The sequence below is a fragment of the Antechinus flavipes genome, chromosome 2 (genome assembly GCF_016432865.1).
Source record: "Antechinus flavipes isolate AdamAnt ecotype Samford, QLD, Australia chromosome 2, AdamAnt_v2, whole genome shotgun sequence".
Taxonomy (NCBI): Eukaryota; Metazoa; Chordata; class Mammalia; order Dasyuromorphia; family Dasyuridae; genus Antechinus; species Antechinus flavipes.
Genome location: NC_067399.1, coordinates 277180490 through 277201170, shown reverse-complemented (window position 1 = coordinate 277201170; position 20681 = coordinate 277180490). Strand labels below are relative to the sequence as shown.

The 20681-nt window shown below is 40.1% G+C and overlaps 1 protein-coding gene across 3 annotated transcripts in view; it reads left to right on the top strand.

Moving 5' to 3' along the window:
* Positions 1-20681, top strand: part of FRMD5 (FERM domain containing 5) — a 374150-nt gene that overhangs the window by 331434 nt on the left and 22035 nt on the right. For all 3 annotated transcript variants that reach the window (XM_051977225.1, XM_051977226.1, XM_051977227.1), the window contains 4 exons: positions 5361-5448; positions 12886-12974; positions 16456-16519; positions 16999-17090. In XM_051977225.1, the coding sequence (XP_051833185.1) occupies positions 5361-5448; positions 12886-12974; positions 16456-16519; positions 16999-17090 (333 nt within the window). The remainder of the gene's footprint in view (positions 1-5360; positions 5449-12885; positions 12975-16455; positions 16520-16998; positions 17091-20681) is intronic.

Sequence of the window (20681 nt, the reverse complement as noted above, 5' to 3'; positions counted from 1 at the left end):
GAAAATTTTATGTGATTCTGGGTATATAGATATATAAAATAGGTATATAATAGATATACAAAATAGGTATATGATAATAAATCATAATTTCACAATCCCCACATTCAGTAACAGACCCTATTAGGGAGTTACAGTTTAAGAATCTGGGGTTTACATACTGGCGAGCAATTTGGAACTATGCCCAAAAAGTTATCAAACTGTGCATACACTTTGATCCAGCAGTGTTTCTACTGGGCTTATATCCCAAAGAGATCTTAAAGGAGGGAAAGGGACCCACATGTGCGAAAATGTTTGTGGCAGCCTTTTTTGCAGTGGCAAGAAACTGGAAACTGAATGGATGCCCATCAATTGGAAAATGATTAAGTAAATTGTGGTATATGAATGCTATGGAATACAATTATTCTGTAAGAAATGATCAGCAGGATGATTTCGGAGAGGCCTGGAGAGACTTACATGAACTGATGCTGATTGAAATGAGCAGAACCAGGAGATCATTATACACTTCAACAACAATATTATACGATGATCAATTCTGATGGATGTGGCTCTTTTCAACAGTAAAGTGATTCAGGCCAGTTCCAATAGACTTGGGATGGAGAGAGCCATCTGTACCCAGAGAGAGGACTGTGGAGACTGAATGTAGATCACAACATAGTATTTCCATCTTTTTTTGTTGTTGTTTGCTTGCTTTTTGTTTTCTTTCACTTTTTTCCTGTTTGATCTGATATTTCTTGTGCAGCATAATAATTGTAGAAATATGTAGAGAAAATTTGCACATGTTTAACATGTATTAGATTACTTGCTGTCTAAGGGAGGAGGTTGATGGAAGGGAGGAAGAAAAAAATTTGGAATACAGTGTTTTGCAAGAGTGAATGAATGTTGAAAACTATTTTTGCATGTATTTTGAAAATAAAAAGCTATTATTTAAAAAAAGAAAAAAAAGAAGCTGGGGTCTAGAGGATACTCTCTTGTCTTACTTTCTTTTTTTTTAAACTTGGGTCCTCCTGACTAAAGGACTGGTTCTCCATCCATTGCACCACTTAACTGCCCTTCTTGTTTCAAAGACTGTCTTCCCAGCAACCCATTCTTCTCTAGAGCTGGTGACCTTAAAGGTCACCTAGTTCTCCCTCTCATTTTTATTGATGAGGAAACTGAAGCCCATAAATTAAATTATTTTGTCCAAGGTCACACAAGAAATAAGCTTAGATGGAAATTTAAAATTCTCTTTCCATTGTATCACACTACCTCCTTCCTCTGTACTCAGTCTACCCAGTTCCTTGAGAGTCCAGAACTAAGGATATGGATACTCTCTTTAACTGTTTCTGAAAGAAAAAAGAGAAAGGGAGTATTAATACTGTCCTAAGGTTAGATACCTCTCAAAATAAAAACATTCACTTGGTGGTTTTTGAACCCTAACAGCAACTGTCTCAGAAAGGCCCCTCAGAAGGCCCTCTTTTTAGACCCCTCTGTGTAATAGACTCTAGAGCTATATTTCCCCAATGATACCTTTTATTACTGCTCATCAGCCTCTATATATTCTGCTGTGAGAGAAATGAGATCTTGTGTTATAAGTCAGAACTTAAAGTAGGCTCTTAGCTCTCGACTTGAATACAGGAAGAAAATAAACTCAATTCAACAAAAGTATATTAAAAATGAGCAGAGAAATACACAAGAATCAAGCAGTGCTTGGTGGGACTCAGGACTCTGGACAGTTAACCAGTCATGTATATTTTTAGACATCATAAGTCACCGAGGTCAGTTCTATACTGGTGCAGTAAATGAAGCTCATTGTTGGGGAATCCCCTGATACTGGCACTGAGTAGAGCGGTGTTAGGGGGTGGGGAGGAAGGTTGGTTGGTAAAATCACCATCTTTCAGAGTCAGGGGGAGCAGCCAGACAGTTGCTTGTCAGAAAAGCCTTGGTCCTAATCAGCCAGATTTCCTATTCCAGTGAGATCTACCACAAAAGGAGAGTCCAGAAAAATAGTACTAGTAGCACCCTCTGGTGTCCAGTCTAATGTTTCCAAGTAACACAATTCAGCAAATACAGATAGTTCAACAACTTCAAATGAACACCTACTGTGTGAGTTTCATTGCACTAAATATTGTGAGCAAGGTAAGGAAGTCATGATAGCAATTCAGTGCTTATTATTTAACACACATTTTAGCCAGTTGGTTAACCTACTGAGAGCACTAAGAAATATAAAGAAAGGGAAAAAAAGAGGCCCTGTTCTCAAAGACCTCACAGTCTAATGAAGGAGACAATTAGCAATCAGATATCTATCTATCTATATCTGTAGATCTAGATCTAGATATAAAGGATAAATTGGAGATAACCAGCAAAATGAAGTCAGTAGTGTTAAAGGGGAAACTTCTTGTAGAAGGTAGGATTTTAACTGAGATGCGAAGGAAGCCAGAAGGTAGATGAGGAAGAAGAGTGCCAGATAAAGGGACAGCCAGTGTCCCTGAATGGTATGGTACATGGAGTGGAGTTAAATGAGAATGGAATGCTAGGAAGGAAATAAGTTATGAGAAGCTTTGAATGCAAAACAAAGGTTTTGTCTTTGATTCTGAAGGTGATGGGGAGCCACTCAGTTTATTAAATGGGAAAGTGATGTAATTACTTTAGGAAGATCCATTTAACAGGTGAGTGGAAGATGGTCTGGGATAGGAAGAAGATGGACTAGAGTGAAGAAATGATTTGATACCAATCGTCTTGTCAGTCACGAAACATTTGCCAAAGGCCCACTATGTGCCAGCAGTTTATACATAATAGGTTCTTTTTTTGCTGAGGCAATTGGGTTTAAGTGACTTGCCATGGATCACACAGCTAGGAAGTGATAAGGTTTAAAGTTAACTTAAGGTTTAAGTGTTAAGTATTAAATCTGAGGTCACATTTGAACTCAGGTTCTCCTGATTTTAGGGCTGGTGCTCACACTGTACCACCTGGCTGCCCCCATGATAGTAGGCTCTTGATTTGGTTGTTGATTGATTGAAGAAGAAAATATGACCTCTTCCCTACTCAAAAGAGAAAATCTGGGCACATTTCAGAACACTGACATATTTTCCTATTTTTTGAAGTAAATAAGGAACTTAAGAATGAATTGGTTTCTACTCTGTCCACCAACAATTAGAAATACCTGTGATACAAGGATCTTATTCTTATTAAAAATTCAGTTTTCTCGTATGTTTTGTTATGCTATCAGTCAACAAGATTTGTTATGCACCTGTCCTTTGACCCAGAAATATATCCACTACTAGGTCTGTATTCCAAGAGATAAAAGGAAACAGAAAAGGACCAATAGGTACAAAAATATATTGAGAAAAGTTTTTTGTGGTCACAAAAAATTAGAAAATAAGAGGATGCTCATCAACTGGGAAATGGCCGAACAAAATTTGACACATGATTAGAATGGAGTATTATTGTGTTAAAAGAAATAGGGCAGCTAGTGGCACATTGGAGAGAGCACCAGCCCTGAAATCAGAAGGATGTGAGTTCAAATATGGCCTCAGACACAACACTCCCTAGCTGTGTGACCCTGGGCAAGTCACTTAACCCCAATTGCCTCACTCCCACCCCCCAAAAAAATTAAGAAAAGAAAAGAAATGATGATGGGAATGATTTCAGAAAAACATGGGAGGATCTATATGAATTGATGCAAAATGAAGTGAAAAGAATCAGAAGATTATATAGTAATAGCAATAGTGTAATGATGAATGACTATAAAAGAGTTAGCTACAGTGGTCCAAGACAATTCCAGAGGAGTCATGATTTTTTAAAAAATGTTATTCATCTCTAGAGAAAAAACTGATGAATTCTGATTGCAAATTGAAGAATAATTTTCTCACTTTATTTTTCTTGCCTTTTTGTGATATAGCTATATGGAAATATATTTTGCATGATTTCAAATGTACATCTTATTGCTTGCCTTCTCAGTATAGGGGAGAAAAAAGGAGAAAATTTGGAGCTCAAAATTTTTTTTTAAGAATATCAAAATAAAAAATAATTTTAAAAAATATGTATAAACTTTGCTGCACACCACTGTTTGCTAGGTAGGTAGCTCAATGGGTAGAATAGCAAACCTGGAATCAGGAAGACCTGAGTTCAAATCTGGCCTTGGACACATATTGGCTGTGTATGGACAAGTCACTTAGCCCTGTTTGCCTCAGTTTTCTTCTCTGTAAAAGGAGGCAGAGAAGAAAATGGAAAACACTCCAATACCTTTGTCAAGAAAACTCCAAATAAGGCCATGAAAAGTTGAACACAATTGAAACGACTCAGCAACAACATTTGCCAGATACTGTGCTCAAAACTAAAGACTCGAAGACAAAATGTATTTTTATTATTATATTTGTGTTCCCACCAGAATTGGTTCTTATTGTGAATGTCATTCTAGGAATTCTGACCTTCCTAGAGAAGAATGCCTTCTAATCTAGACTACACTCAAGATCACCATTTTTTTTTGTTTGTTTTAGTTTTCATTTGTTTGTTTATTTGGTCATTGATAATAAAATTATTATTTTTCTCCCTCCCTCTTCTAAACACAAGCAATCCAATGTAGATTGAACAATTCTTCTAAACATATTTCCACATTTATTTTGCTGTATAAGAAAAATCAAATCAAAAAGGGAAAAAATGAGAGAAAAAACAAGCAAGTAAACATCCAAAAAAAAAAAAAAAAAAGGTGAAAATACTATGTCGCGATCCATAGTCAGTCTCTGTGATCCTGTTTCTGGATGTGGCTCTACCATGAGTCTTTTGAAATATCACCATGGTTTTTGACATCAACACTCCAGCTTAAAAAAAAAATCCTTATGGAATTGTTTATAAGCATACTGAATTGGTTGTTTCCAGCTATCTTTTAATAGATATCACCAAAAAATAATCTCATAGATGTAGAACTCAAGAGGACTTTAGAAGCCATTTACTCCAGCCCTAACATTTTAAAGATGAGGAAACTGAGACCCCCAGAAGTTAAAAGTGTTTTCTTGAAGTCACATAAGCGAGTGAGTCAGAACAAGCAGAATTTGGGCAGCATCAGAACCTTTTGTGGCTCTAAAAAGACACAGCATTTAAGGAGATCTGTTGTAAAAGTACCTTTTAGTTGATTGTCTTTTGTTTAGGCCATCTCCTAGCCAAAGACATTTGTGCTTCTCATTGTTGGGAAGGTGAGGGCTGTGGATAACACCAAGGGGATAAGTTTTCCTTCTGAAATGGCCTACCTTCATAGGGAAGAAATTCTTTTGAAGAAGAAATAAAACATATGACTTCCTCTAAGCATTTTTTAAAATAGTGAATTGGCTTCAGGAAAGGATAAAATATGATAACTAGTATTTTTGTTTGTTTTATCTTTATTCTAGTGGTCAGACACCAGCCACATCAGAGTTAAATTTTTTGAGAAAAGCTCAGACTTTGGAAACCTATGGAGTTGATCCTCACCCATGCAAGGTAAAGCTTCCCATTGGCCTTTGACTATTCTTATTCACAGGCTACTCATTTCAAGAGTGGATAACAAGGGTCCTTTTTGTCCCTTTCATGTAATACCAGCCCTCTCCACCAGCACCAGCATCCCCCTCCCATTCACATTTCTGACAATCATTCTTTCAAGGCCTGACCAATGAGCTTCTTTTACTAAAAAGTGTCTTCTTTTACTAAAAAGTGTCTCCTCCCTCCTTTTTCCCCCGCCCCTGAAAAAGACCATATCTCATTTTGAAAATTCCTCCAGATCCAGTCATCTGCATAATTTGGGGGATGATACATCAATTTCGGAACCTTTGAAGCAGTCGATCTAAATAACAAATTTAGAGACAACTCTACTCTGGCAGCGATGTGTAATTTGGCGGAAGTGAAGAAGGCAGTAATGTGTGAGGGAGTGCGACAGGTACTAATCGGAAGCAGCTCAGCAGACTGCCCACTCTTCCCTGACCCATAATCTCGTTTCCTTCCCAGCATGGGTTTTATTGACTTGCAGCAGCGTAAGTCACTATGTGGAACTGCAGTGGGGTCACATTTAATTCCATTAGGCGTATTTGAGGGGGAAATGAGAAGCCAGCCTTGGAGGGCTCTGCCCAGAAGAAACCTCTGTAATTATTCACGTCTGCCCTTTCAGAGATGAACTTGAGCAGTCAGAGTCACTCATTGAGGGTTGTAAAGATGCGTGTACTCTTGAGACAGAGCTCTCTCCCCAGTATCTTGATCATCTTCCTACCTGAGTCTCTTGGTTATTCTGTCTCTCCCAGCTTCTTGCCTCTCTTTTACTCTCTCACTGACTCTAGGACTAGTCTGTATAGGGCAAGAGAAGCTAATGCTAAAAACCATAAACTGGTAATAAGCTGAAGGAATGTATGTCTTCACTAATAGAGAGAAGGGATATATGTCTTTACTAATGGAGAGGGAAAGTCGCACATAAAGATGCTCAAAGAGCACACCTTTGTCTGTGAGGAAGCATAGATTTAGAGCTGGAAGGGACCTTGGAGGCCATTGAGTCTACCTTTGTCAGTTTATAAATGAGGAAACTGAGGTTCAGAGGGATTAGGTGACTTGCCAGATCACACAACTGGTTAATGCTTGAAATGGAATTTAGACCCCAAAATTCTAATCCTATTTCAAATACTTATTAGCTGTGTGACTCATAGGTATATTTCCTTATCTAGCAATAGCAGAAGAGCTTTGCTCTAATGGATTCCCCAAGTCTAAAAGATATGTACAACAACATATTTAAGCTAAAAATAATTTGTGTAGAATATTATGAGTAAAGTGGGGAGAATGCACATTATTAATCAATGGATAAAAATAATAAAATATTTAAAAGTATTTGTGAAAGTATTAATTTAAAGTATTCGTTAACTTATAATGAATTAATGAATGAAAAAGAATTTGTTGAGTGCTTGCTATGTACCAAGTACTGTGATAGGTCTTAGGGGTAGAAATAGAGAAAGCTAGACAGTCCCTACTCTTAACAAGCTCAAATTCTGTTTGAGAGATACAGCATATGAAAGTTTAGTCAGATAGAATGGTCTGAAAGTCCCAAGGGTACTGTGGCAAGGTGGGTGGCAAGGCCCAGAGGTCCCTAAATTACTTCAATGTTTAAGGTGACATTGCTGGGAACCTTTATGGCATAGAAGTAAGGCAGAAAAAGAGGATCTGGAGGATCTTAGAGGCAGCCACAGGCAGGTAGTAAGGTAATAGAGCTGTTGGCCACCATCTTACTCAAACCCTGTGAGCAGTCAAAAATATCCAGGGTGACTAGAAAAGGGATAAGGGGCTGGGCACCCCCAGTGATCTCATTCTTCTTGCCTGATCATCAGGGTAGATTCTGATACAACCCACGCTGGGGGAGGTGAGAAGACAGATCATGATAGTTCTTCCCCCTCAGTGCCTGAATGCTTAGGATGGGTTCTTGGGTAGCCTGAGGCTGGAGGAAAGGTTGAGGGTAAAAGGGCAAGGAAGCAAGGTCTTTCTAGTTTGTAGTGATGGCTCTGGATTCTGGGACTGCCCTGAGTCTAAGGAGGGGTGAAAGAAATAAGGCAAGATAGGGTTGGTAAATAACAACTGAGATTATAAGTGGTAGGGACCGATGATTCCATCCTTGTGGGGGAACGTCTAATGCAGAAGGCTCCTCTATTAAAGCAGTTCTGAGGTCTACAGTCTTAAAAAGTTGCCTGGGCACACAGAGATTAATTTACTTGCCCAAGATCACTATCATGTGTCAGAGAGAGGGCTTGAACCCAGGTTTTCCCCATCTCTCTCCACAGTAGTGCCCTCCGCAGTTTAACTAGTCTCTCTTAGAGACTCTTAGAGCCCCTCTTAGAACAGAGGCTCTATGTCAAACTCATGATCCATCCAGAAGAGTCTGACTGAGACTAGATTAAGATTGGGGAAATGTTTAACAAAATGCATAAAAATACAGTAAAAACATAAAGAAGATTGTGGTTTTCTGTGTCAATATGTTATTTCTATTCCATTTCTATTGAATTTAACACTGCTCTCTTAAAGGATCACTTTGGTCCATGGAAGGGACCTAGCTCACCTCAGGACTTCACATAGCACTTTCTACTTCAGAAAAAGGCAGGAATGAGGAAGATTATTTTTTATTTGGTTAATTTTCGAAAATGAGGAATAAACCTACCCACATGTTTTTCCCATTCAGGGACAAACCATTGAACTCAGTTAAAAAGGAAAGATCGTACTTCCTTCCTCTGTTTCTATCCCCTGCACCTATCCAATGCTTGGCACACAGCAGGCACTTAAATACTTTTTCATTCATTAATTCATGATAAATTGATAAATACTTTAAAATTAATAAATGCTTTTATAAACATTTTAATTCTTTCATTTATTAATAATGTGTATTTTTTGGTTACCTGACTTATAAGTTATTGGTGCTGGTGCAAGTATAATTCCCATTAAGGTAATCTGAGTTTCCTGCCATGTCTCTGGCATCTTACCATCTGGTCTTGGAGATGCCCATCAGCTGGCAAAAATGGTGTGGCTACACTGGCACATACCCACAGGAGAGTGTTAATCTATGGGCTAGGCTATGTAGCCCATAGCTTTCTAACCTCTGAACACAGCTGTTGTCACTATTCCCCCTTGTTTAGCCAATAGGGATTCTAGGTGCCCATAAATTAGTATTTCTGGATCCCTGCTCATGTCTTAGATGACCCCCTCCACTGTGCTCTTCACACTACACCCCCAGATTTATGGTTTCCTACCTTTGGACTAGTGAGCATTAGAGATGAGTTGTAACAAGCGCCTTTGGTCTCATCACTCAATAGAGTCACTCTAACAATGTGCCTTCTCATACTCACTTTTATTTTGCTGCAGGGAGAGCTGGAACAAGCCCTAGCACTCTGTGTAATAAATACAGATGATTTCTATTAACAGAGAGGCAATTACTGGGCCCAGGGAATCTGGGGCATGCAGCCCTGGGGAAGGCAGAAGAAGAGGAATCGTTTTGATAATTAAATGAGAACAGAACAACATTTTGGCTGAGCTCTCTTCTCTCAAGCTGATTAAGAAACAGTTGCCCGTCCTGATCACACTGACATTTTCTGCCCGTGTTGTCCTTGTCTGAGCCAGAGAAGTTAAGGAAGAGTAGGGGCTACAACCCCTCATGGAACAGGAGAGCCACTTGGGTAGCCAAGAGGGGCCTGCTGGCTCTGTCAGGGCCAACACATGTGACTTTTTTCTCATGTTCCATTTCTGCGGGAATGAGATCTGGGCACTTCTGGCGACGGCCACTGAATGTGTGTCCCGACTCTCTCCTTGGCACTACCTCCCCCACCAGGTCAAGCCAGCAACAGCTAGGACAAGGACATTTAGTTCCTGAGAGAGCACCCAAAAAACCCGGGGAATGTCACCTCCTGGGTGTAAAGCCTGAAACTGGAACCCTTTCAGTGCTGAGCTCTTCATGCTAGAGATAAAACTATGCTCCATCCTGTTGCGAGCTGCCTATTTATAGTCCAGATCTCACTCCTTTCTCTTCAGTTCTGTTGGATTCAAGGCATGAATGTAGTTGAGTGATGTGTCACTCTGTGTGTGAATGGCTTAAGGTTGATCAGAGGAGTGTGGTTTGTCTCTCAGGGATGAATTTCAAACTAATCTGAGTTTGAATCCACAGCTTGAGATGAAGACTCTTTGATCAGGGAAATGAGCTCTTATACTATCTCTAACAGCTTTTTCTCAATGATTGTGCTTCTGTTTGCTGAGTGTCCCTGAGATGTGGGGGAAACTACAGTTAAGAGATTATATTAGTATATGTATACATTCCATATAGTGTATGTGCTATCTAACGATATGTGTGTATGTGTATATATGGACACATACACACACGTACGTGTATATGAGGCAGCAGGATTGCTCAGTGTTTATTGTGCTGAGCCTGGACTTCAAAGGCAGAGTTCAAATTTGACTTCAGACACACTAGATATGTGACCTTGGACATGTTACTTAACTTGTTTGCTTTAACCCATTTCTCTATTCTAACAACAAGCAAAATTAAAATCTCTCAGCCCAGGAAAAAATAGCAGTTTTTTCCCAAAGACATTTACATTGGCCTGGGGTGGTGGGGAGGGGAGCTGCAAACTGCATCTAGTTGCTGGTAAATATTAATCCCTCATCCTTTCAAGGTCAATAGATGGAAAGACAAACTACATACACCTTTATCCTAGCTGTGATTCAGTAGAATCTGGTTCTAGGATGAGAGGGCCTGGGTTCAAATTCTGCTCATCACATTCACTGTTCCTTGTAGTTCCTCTTCTGCATTCCCATCTACAGTAAATGCAGCCTTTACCCACTGGGCCCCCACTAAAAGCTCATTTCCCCAAATCAGACCCTTACAGAATCTGATTTCTTCCAGGAAGCACTTCTTGAGCACCCACCTGTCCCAAAGGATTAACCAAACTGTCCCCAGCAAGCCTTTGCTCCCTAATTTCTACATCTCCCCCAGAGGCTTCCCTGCCCTGATCCATATCTCATGTCATGGGATCAAATATTTAGAGCTGGAAGGAATCTTAGAGATTAGTGAGTCTTCATTTGACTAAGTAAATTTAACGAGAGCTGTTAAGGGATTTGCTCAGGATCACACATCTGAGAAGTGGCTGAGGTATGATCTTTCTGATGTCCAAGTCCAGTACTATCCATTAGACCAAACTCTCTCCTCAAGTCTTCCAGGTTTATCTGTTTAAGCTAAATGCTTCTTCAACAGAAACCAGCTATTAATAACAGCAATCAAACAGTGACAGTCATTGTAAGAAACATCCGGGTCTATGGTTTCCTCGGTCTTTATTCAGGTTATTTTAGGCAACAAGAAGCTTTTAGATTTATTCCATCACAAAGTAATCACAAACTCAGCTCTTTGCTGTACCCATGGGCTGAATAGCATTTTGCTGGTCACCAGGTGACTGGGTCACAGTGAACTCAGAGTGTATATGCAATCATGACAAGAGGCTTAATGATAATAACACTTGCTTTCTAATGCCTGAAAAAAACATATTTGGTTCATCCAACAGGCCCACACAGTCACACTTGTGGTCTTGCCTCCTTGGCAGAGTTTCAAAGTAAAATTCTTTGAGAGAAAGAAGCTATGAAGAGTTCCCAAAGAAGAATTATTTCGGGTTCCAGCCAGAACCCCTCATAACTCCTGTGAATGATCAGGCGTAACATTCTATATGGAATTAAATAATAATAGCTAACATTCAGAGTGCTTTAGGATTTTCAAAGTTCTTCATATATAATATCATATTTGAGTTGATTCTCATAGTAACCCTGTGATGTAAGCTATACATATTTTATAGATAAAGAAACTTAGGCTGGAGTAGCTAGGTGGTTCAGTGGATAGAGCACCAGCCCTGAAGTCAGGAGGACCCGAGTTCAAATCTGGCCTCAGAAAATTAACACTTCCTAGCTATGTGTCCCTGGGCAAGTCACTTAAACCCCAATTGCCTCAGCTGAAAGGAAGGAAGGAAAGAAGGAAGGAAGGAAGAAAGAGAAAGAAACTGAGGCAAAAAGAGGTGAGGTGCCTTGATTAGTAAATATCTGACACAGGATTTGAACTCTCATATCTGCTTAGTGTTCTTTTCATTATGGTACAAGTTTCATTCACCAGAGGTAAAATGGGTGGACTTGCTTGTTAGTTCCATGATCCCTGTCTCCACTTGGGGGTTTTCTGGCCATTGGCCCATGTAACATTACATTGCACATAATAAATTAATAAATGCTTTTAAATAAATTTATAAATAAATTATTGAACAAATTACATATAAAGCTTTAAAGTTTATGAAGCACTTTATGTACATTATCTCATGTGAGTTTCATGATAATCTCTATGAGGAAGCTACTATAAATATTATCTCCATTTTACAGGTAACATCTATGAGGCTGCTCTAGCCTCAGTTTCTTTATCTGTAAAATATGTATCACTTACATCACAGTAACAACTCAAATGTGATATTGTATATCACTTTGCAAATCCTTAAGTACTCTATGAATGTTAGCTATTATTATTTAATTCCATATAGAATGTTACACCTGATCATTCACAGGAGTTATGAGAAGTTCTGGCTAGAACCCCAAATAATTCTTCTTTGGGAACTCCTCACTTTTCTGTTGTCACACAGGGAGTAAATGTCAGAAGTTATTCCACATCTAACCCTCTAACCATGACGCTATGCAAACTCACATAAATCCTTCCCCCAAGTTACTAGAATGAATTTCTGACCCATACCCCATCTCTTGCACCAGCCCCCCAGTAACCTCATCATGACATTTGACATAGAACTTACCAATAAGCATAACCTTCCAAGACTGCCATTGCCTCAGGACCACAAAAAAGGATCGCCCAGCTCCATACCTGGTATCCTTCTGGTGTGAATGCACCACTGTCTATTCTCACCGCCTCCTCCTTGAACATCTTCTATATTCACATCTCAGTTGGCCAGTTATTCTTATGTCTGTTGCTGAGCTTTGCTGAGAGTCTAGACCTATTAGGACCTTCACTGTCAATGCCTCCAATTCTTTTTTTTATTTTCAATTCATGGAACAAACCAAGCATTTCCATAACACAGTACAATTAAAAAGATGAAACTGCACATGAAACTGCAAATCTACCATGTTAACCTTGCTATTCCCTCTAAATACTCAACAAAGTTATTGTGCAAATTTTATTATTCTTTTTTTCCTCCCTTTTCCCCATTGGCTATTATTAGACACAAAAAGATATATGCATGTATATGTTAAATTATTTTATATGTACTTCTAATTAGCAGTTCTTTCCCTGGATGCAGATAGCTGCCTCTGTCTGCCCTGCCTCATCTCCGAGGGGATGTGATGGCTATTCACCAAACCCACGTCACCACAATGACCAAAGGTCTGGTTTTGTTTCAGGATGTATCAGGGAATGCTGCATTTCTGGCCTTCACTCCCTTTGGGTTTGTGGTTCTGCAAGGCAACAAGAGAGTTCACTTCATAAAATGGTGAGTATCTATCAATCATTCCCAAAAGGTCCTGCAAATCTCAGCAGCAGGGGAGGGGGCCCTAGCATCTGTCTCCTTTACCTATGGAGGATCAGAAATGGCACGGGTCATTCTCCAGAGTTGTTTTCATAGCTGTAACAATTTTAGGTCAAGGTCTGCTAAAGTCTGATTTCCTCCTCTTGGGCCACTAGAGACAAAAGGGAATGTACCTGAAAGTCTGAATATGGGACCCCTTTCAGATGAGACAGTTTGTATAGGTTACCAATGGGAAAGGAAGCAGAGAACAGGCAAAGCAAGAGAATGATGTCCTTTATAGCAAGGAAACCACAGAGAGAACTGTGACTCTTGGAAACTGTCTCCCTTTTTGGGGATAGAGCCAGCATTAATGTGCCATCCTGGTATATCTCAGCAGGTATACCCTGATTCCCTCCCTCAAACCCCTAACCAGGGGACAGGATCTGGCCTAAATGTGAGCAGTGGCTTTTTGTACAGGCAGAAACTTCCTTATTGCCCCAGCCAAAAACTCCACTTCAGACCAAGGCCCAGATCCGTAGCTCTGATTTCCTAAAGATAGGGTGTCCAGCCCCAGTTTTAGCTCTGTGGCAAATTGGTCTCTCCAACTTGGTCCCTAGGAACCTCTCTGTTCATTCCCTCAGGATGACCATCCACACCCACACAAATTGCTGCTGCCTCAGTTGTGGCCCCAGTGAACCTTCCCTCTCCCAGTTCTCCAGCCTCAGGGGCCAACTATTCTCTTTAGTTCTTCCTTCCTACCTCTGGCTCCTGGGGGCCAACATGGGTCAGACTCTGTCTTATTACAGCAGCAGGCCCCCCAGCTCTGTAATGGCACATGGGCTTCTCTGGGCAGCGCCAAGCAGCAGCCTTCTTTCTTTCCACCTTATCAGGGCACAGTCCTCTGCTGATGAGCTCACCAGCCACATCTCTGCTTCTCTTCCTGCTTCTCAGCAGAAAGTGAGCTGGCAGATATTATAAGTGAGCCGATAGGGCCACGTCCAGGCAGCCCATTCCCCAATTTGCCATCCTTTGCAAAAGCTCGTAAATAGCTTGTAGGAAATTTGAAGCTCGCAGGTATTCTCTTGCATTATTATAAAGGTCAGACTGCTCAGTCCCTCAGCACTGCCCTCCAGTGGAAAGTGTACGTTCTTTCCATTTTCTCATTCTTGTACACAGAGATTGGATGTGCAGTTCTGAATATCTAGGAAATCATCCATCCCCCAGGGTAGGATGTTCACATTCAGAGGCTGCCCGGGACCTCTGTCCCCAAAACTGTTTCTTAGTTTGTCTCTGGATTGCCTGCCTATTCTTTTGAGTGACCATGGCAAAGGGTCAGGGTTTCCATTCAACCAAAGGGAGGCCTTATTCGAGGCAGAGAATGAGTCCCTCCCCTATGACCTGTGGGTATGAGGGTCTTTTGGGACATACCTCATGATCTATCTTTCGATCATAGTCAAGACTGCAGCTTTCCTGATGGAGGTGACAGCTCCCTGCTTGCATATTCTTAGTTATCTAGTTTTGTTGGGGAAAAAAGTTCCAGCTTTGCAGATTAGTTGATATTATAGCTAATAAGACATCATACCTAATAACATGAAGCATGTTAAGGTTTGTGAGGTGCTTTACAAATATTATCACATTCAATCCTCACAACAATACTGTGAGGTAGTGTTATTATTATCCCCATTTTACAGCTGAAGAAACTGAGACTAAGAGCCTTTAAGTGACTTTCCCAAGCTCTTATACACCTAGCATTGGAATCTGAATCTAGGTGGAATCTGAACCCAGATTCTCCTGATTCCAAGACCACTGTTCAATCCATCCATTGTAGCACACTGCCTTCCCAGAGTCCTGGGTCTCAAAGAAAGACAACCAGATTCTTTAAGAAGGGACTTCCTTTCCCTAAATGATCCACAGATTCCCAGAAGCAGTGCTTAATAGATGTCACTTTGTCACTAACCAATGAGAGTAGCCTCATTTTGAAGACAGGGATCTCTTTATCTTCTTTAGTGACCAGTGTGTTTCTCTATACATCAATCACTTATCACCAATCTTTGTATAGGTTTGAGAGCAAGAAAAAAATGAGTAGACTCAGAGAGTCACATCACAGCTGACAAGCAGATGCTCTGAATTATAATCCTGGTGCAGTCTGTGACTGGACAGTAATGGGCAATAAAAGCTCTCTCCATGTCTCCTCTCCAAATTTTTCCATCTGCAAAACAGGTGTATTATCCCATCTCTTTCTTCTTCTTCCACACTCTGGTTCCTTGGGTGTCAGAAATACCCAGAAAGAATCAATAGAAATTCTTCTACAAAGTACAGAGAGCAAGAAGTCAATGAATTAAGTCCTTTCTGTAGAATTGGTCCTTAGAGGATCTGAGTCATTCGCTAATAAGGCCCCAGAAAGCAAAGAATAGGCAAGCTGGTTCAGGAAGACAGCCATAATAGGAAAACACAGGACACATCTGGTGTAGAAGGGAATGAAAACAGCTGGATTCTTCAGTTAAGCTTTCATTACATTTCCTGGCACGTACTTCTAGGAGGCTATGGTACTCTTTTTCCCCTTTTCTAAAGTAAGCCAAACTAAAGAACAAATAATTAATTGATTAAAAAATTAAAAATAATAAAAAAAGTTAAAAAAAAAAAAGTAAACCAAACTGAAAACAGTATTTGAATATGAGGTCTGGACCATTTAATGTAATCGTATCACTTCTTTTGATGTGTATTGCATCCCACTGGTGATGTACCCCAGTATCCTGTTTGCCTTTTTCACTGCAGCCATACACTGGGCTGATGGCTCCAAGGATTTTTCTACAATAACCCCTAAATCCCTTTCCTGGTCAGTACGCTGCATGACTGTTCCATGTAATCTGTTCTCTTTCTCTCTCTCTCTCTCTCTCTCTCTTTCTCTCTCTCTCTCTCTCTCTCTCTGGTTTGTTGCCCCCTCCCTACCCGGATTGATTGTTCTACATGTGTCTGCATTAAACTGCATTTTCCATCCAGTGGCACAGTCACCTGACAGAAGCAGCTCCCTCAGGGCTTGGTGGCCCTGTTTATCATTATTTGCTGTATTTGGAACTTGGGCCTCATCAGCTAACTGTGGCATCTGACATTTGATATCCTCATCCAGATAATGCACCTGTGTTATGAACCAAGTCCTGCAATGACCCCTGGACACTCCACCAAGAATCACTGTCCATCCAGAGATGCTCCCTTTTACAGCCACTGTGTTGAGCCTGAAATCCTTCTCTAGCCCTCCCTCCCCCTGATACTTTGGTTGAACAGAAAACTGTGGATTGAAACTGTTCCAGTAACTGTTCCTTTAGACACACTGCGCTGCTGTCTTGTTTCAGTTCTGAATTTGGCTAAAATTGTGTCTGTGCCTGGATGCTTCTCCAGTATAGGCAGGCTCTGTCTCTGCAAGATTCACCTGTCGGACTGGTGACGGGGGCTCTCTTTATTCTTTTAGGAATGAGGTGACTAAGCTGAAATTTGAAGGAAAGACTTTCTATTTATATGTAAGCCAGAAAGAGGTGAGTGACTCCTTCTTTCTCTTCAGGAAGGGGTTGGGAGCTGGGGTGGCTGAGATTGGCCTGGCCTGGACAAGCTTAGTGGTCCTTACCTGGTAAAGCTATGTCCTGGCACCAAAGTGGGCATTCTGGGGCTGGTGGTAGAGAGGTGAATGCTATGCACCCTCATTCGTTGGGCTGATGACACCCCGAAGTTTGCTGCAGAAGATCCTTAGTGCAGAGTCTTCTGTACGACGGGAATTTTTTTAACTTTTTATCCATAGCCCACAACACAGAATCTTCTATCTCTGTACAAGCAATTCACATTGGCTATCCGTTGACCAAGGACTGAAAACTGGTTTGGTTTCTAGCCATTAAGACACTCTGATGATACTGATTCTTTAGATTCAGCTGGATTTTGACCTTGCCCCTGAGTGTCCTGGTCCACATAGCCTGTTTGTTTCCCTCTGCACTCAGTTGTTTCTATGTGGAATTTTTTGTAGGAAAAGAAAATTGTTCTTACATATTTTGCTCCAACACCAGAAGCCTGCAAGCATCTTTGGAAATGCGGAATAGAAAACCAAGCCTTCTACAAGTGAGTCATCTTGGGTTGGTTGTGCTTTATTGGAGCCTGAGTTACAAAAGGTATTTCCAAAAGAAAAGAAGATAGATTGGTAACAGGAGAAACAGAGAAGGATATGTATGGCCTTTGGAAATCTCAGCCACCCATTTTGTGACAGTTTGGGTCTGAGCTTTTACAGGTAGAAAAGCCTTTTAAGGTAGAAAGCCTTAGGCCAAGAATAGATACAGACTGAGTGATCACACAGCATCTTATAGCTAGGTCTTTGATATCATTAGGGTGGTATTACATGTCTTGAGGCCTGCTTTAAAGGTCAAGATTAATGCCTTTGGGATTCATCATAGCACAGTCACCCCTCATTACTTTGCTCTGGTTTGACCTTTTAGCGTCTCCTCACCAAAAAATAAAAGCCTCCAAGAACAGAACAGTTCAGAAGATTATCAGAGATATAGTCTGTCTCAAGAGAATAAACCAGGGGTCCTCAAACTTTTTAAATAGGGAGCCAGTTCACTGTCCCTCAGACTGTTGGAGGGCCGGACTATAATAAAAAACAAAAACTTTGTTTTGTGGGCCTTTAAATAAAGAAACTTCATAGCTCTGGGTGAGGGGGTTAAATGTCCTCAGCTGCTGCATCTAGCCCGTGGGCTGTAGTTTGAGGACCCCTGGAATAAACCATGACATTTTTTGACCCTTATGAACCATTCAGAGTCCCTGGACTCATTTTAGCTCTCCCAGAGATCAATCAGGACACAAAACATCAGGGCTGCCACAATAATGCTCCAAATCATTAGGATCATCAAGGTTTGGGGTTTACTTCATACTTTAAAAATCACTTTGTTGGAACTAACACCAATATGTTCAATGTTGGCTGTTACCAATCCCAACATTGTTTCAGGACTAATGATAACCCCATGAGAAATCCTTTGGAGGGGATCCTTGTATACTCCAAAAAAGTTAGGACTATGTTTTTCTTTGGTTAAGTCAAGTAGTTGTCTAAAAAAAAAAAAAAATCAGAGCGTTAAGATGTTTCCCATCTAGAGAGAAGGGAGATGGCAGGTAAATTATGTTTCACAGAAACCCTTGATCTGGTTTAAAAATAGAATGCAATGTCTTGTGTTTTAACAAGCTGCATTTTAATCAGGAAGATACAAGACAATGTATGTACTGTGTTCTTCCTGGGAATGTTGCTGTCAGCAGAGACACCTGCCAGGCAGGCTTTCTCCTTCTGTTCACCTCAAGGGAGAGCACAGTATTGCTTATGTAGACTGGGTTGGATCCAACTCCCTGGTAAAAAGAAAGGAACTCATTACCCTCACAAGTTACAAGTTCAATGACATTCGATAACCGCAGTTGGACCTTTCAAAGTGACTTGCTCAAAGTCATACAGCTAATAAATGCCTGAAGTGGAATCTGAAGCCAGGTCCTCCTAACTTTATATCCACCATGTTTGGCAACAAAATAACTGGGTATTCTTTGGATCCACCAGAGCAGTAGTATGTAGAGCTGTTTCTTGTCTGGGCTTTTATTTTTTTTTCTTTTGTTGTAAATGCTCAATTGTGTCTATGCATTTGGTCAGAGGACCAGAACTTCTTAAAAAGTACAGTGTAAATCCCCCATTGGTTTCCAAGGTAGTGACTCAATTGCTTTATACCAGAGAGAAGTTTCACTTGTCTGCTTTGAGGGTCTCCACTGACCAAGAAGAGCCAAGAATCTCAGAAATGGACCTTAGAAAAGCTCAATAACCTTTATCCTAAAATTGGCAAAAAGCTAACATATAATTATTAAATATTAATATTAAAATTAAATAATTAAGGACTATATTAAGATAATTATAATGTCTTTATTGCTGTTCTTTAATGGGAAAGGAAGGCCCCAAGCTATATATCCAAAATCTTACTCCCTTTTCACCAAATGCCAGTTAAACAACAAACATATACACACATAGTAAATAAACGCATTTAATTCATTTGTTAGAGAAAAAATAGACATCCGAGAAAGTACACAGAGAATAACATATACTAGATAGTACAGAGTGAATGAGATCTCCTCTTGAGAGAAAAATAACTTGATTCAACCAAGGGAAAATTCCAGATCTCACTTAAGGAATAATTCCTCAAAATCTCTAGGATAGTAATCTGGAGTTAAGGACATGATTAGAGATCACCAATTCATCTATATGTCAACTTCTTCCTAGAGACTTTCTTCCCCCAGAACCTTAAAGAGAAATTGGAATAGTGCATCTTCTCTTTCCTTTTCCATTTAATCAAATCTATTTTTAAGGAGTTTTCTTCAGATAATTTCTGTTTTTCCTTTTCCATACCCTCTTCCAAAGACCTCATTTCCTTTCCCCATTTTTCGTCTAATTCTCTTTTAAGATCCTTTTTGAATTCTTCCAAAAGAGTCTTGTGAAATGGGGACCAACTCATTTTGGGACCCCATCTGGAGTTGGCTTGCCTGTAGGATCCTCAGGGTGTGAGGTCTGTTCTTCTCTTTCTCTATAAAAGCTATATATGGTCAGAATTCTTTTTGCTTTTTTGCTCATTTTTTTAAAGGTTGAGGTCTGCTTTTAAGACAAAGACGCAACAGCCACTTTAGTTTGCCCTAGAGTGGTGCTGCTGACTGGTTTCCAGTTCTGAGTAGGCGTGGCCATGCGTTCTGGGGTTCAGGGCTCATAATTTGCCCTTTATATTTGCTTTGGATGTCTTACAGAAAATCTGCTGAACCACTAGCTTGTAACCAGGATAGAGTAGCCTAAGAGCCTCACAGTAGATTCCCCAGATGCCCTGGCTCCCCACCCCAGCTCCTTGCCCTGGGCTCTCTGAACTACATCTGGGTTTGGCAGCCTCTCCCTCTGCCTAATTGAAACAGATCTTTTTGGAAGTTCTTCCACAGTATCTTCTTCTGGAAAGTTGTTGTACTCCAAATATTTGTGGGTTCTGTCACTCTAAAATTACAATAGAGGCTTAATCAGCTGTTGATTTGAGAGAAGCTAGGAGGAGATCACAGAAAGTCGTGTCTGCTCTCTGCCATCTCTGTCCCCAATGTATCTTCTCTTTCAACACTAGAAGCCTCAAGACCCTGAATCCCCTTTCTCTGTAGCTCTCACCAGCTACCTGCCATTCAAGCCACACAGAATTGAGGAATCAGTCTTCACTAGTGAGAAAATAGTCCCATACAATTGGTTCTGGGAGCCAAGAATTATACTCATATAAGGTCTTCTAAGATCAAAAAATCTTTTTAACATGAAATATTGTCTGTTTTCCTTTAACCTTGTACAGTTGATTTTTAGAGCCTAAATATAGTACTTTACATTTATAACTGTTAATTTTTCTTATTAAAATCAGGTCATCATTCTGGCCTTTCAAGATTTTTTTATATCTTGGCTTTTCCTTCTAACATGTTAGTTATCCTTCCTAGCTTTGTGTCTGAAAATTCAAAAATGGAAGTTTGCTTCCTTTTAAGTAATTGATAAAAGGTATTGAACAGAATATACCCAAGGGGAAACTGGATACTTCACTAGAATCTTATTATCAATTATTAATTACTGCACTTTAAACCCACTCATTCAACCAATTCTAATATCTATGTATTATAATATTACTCTAT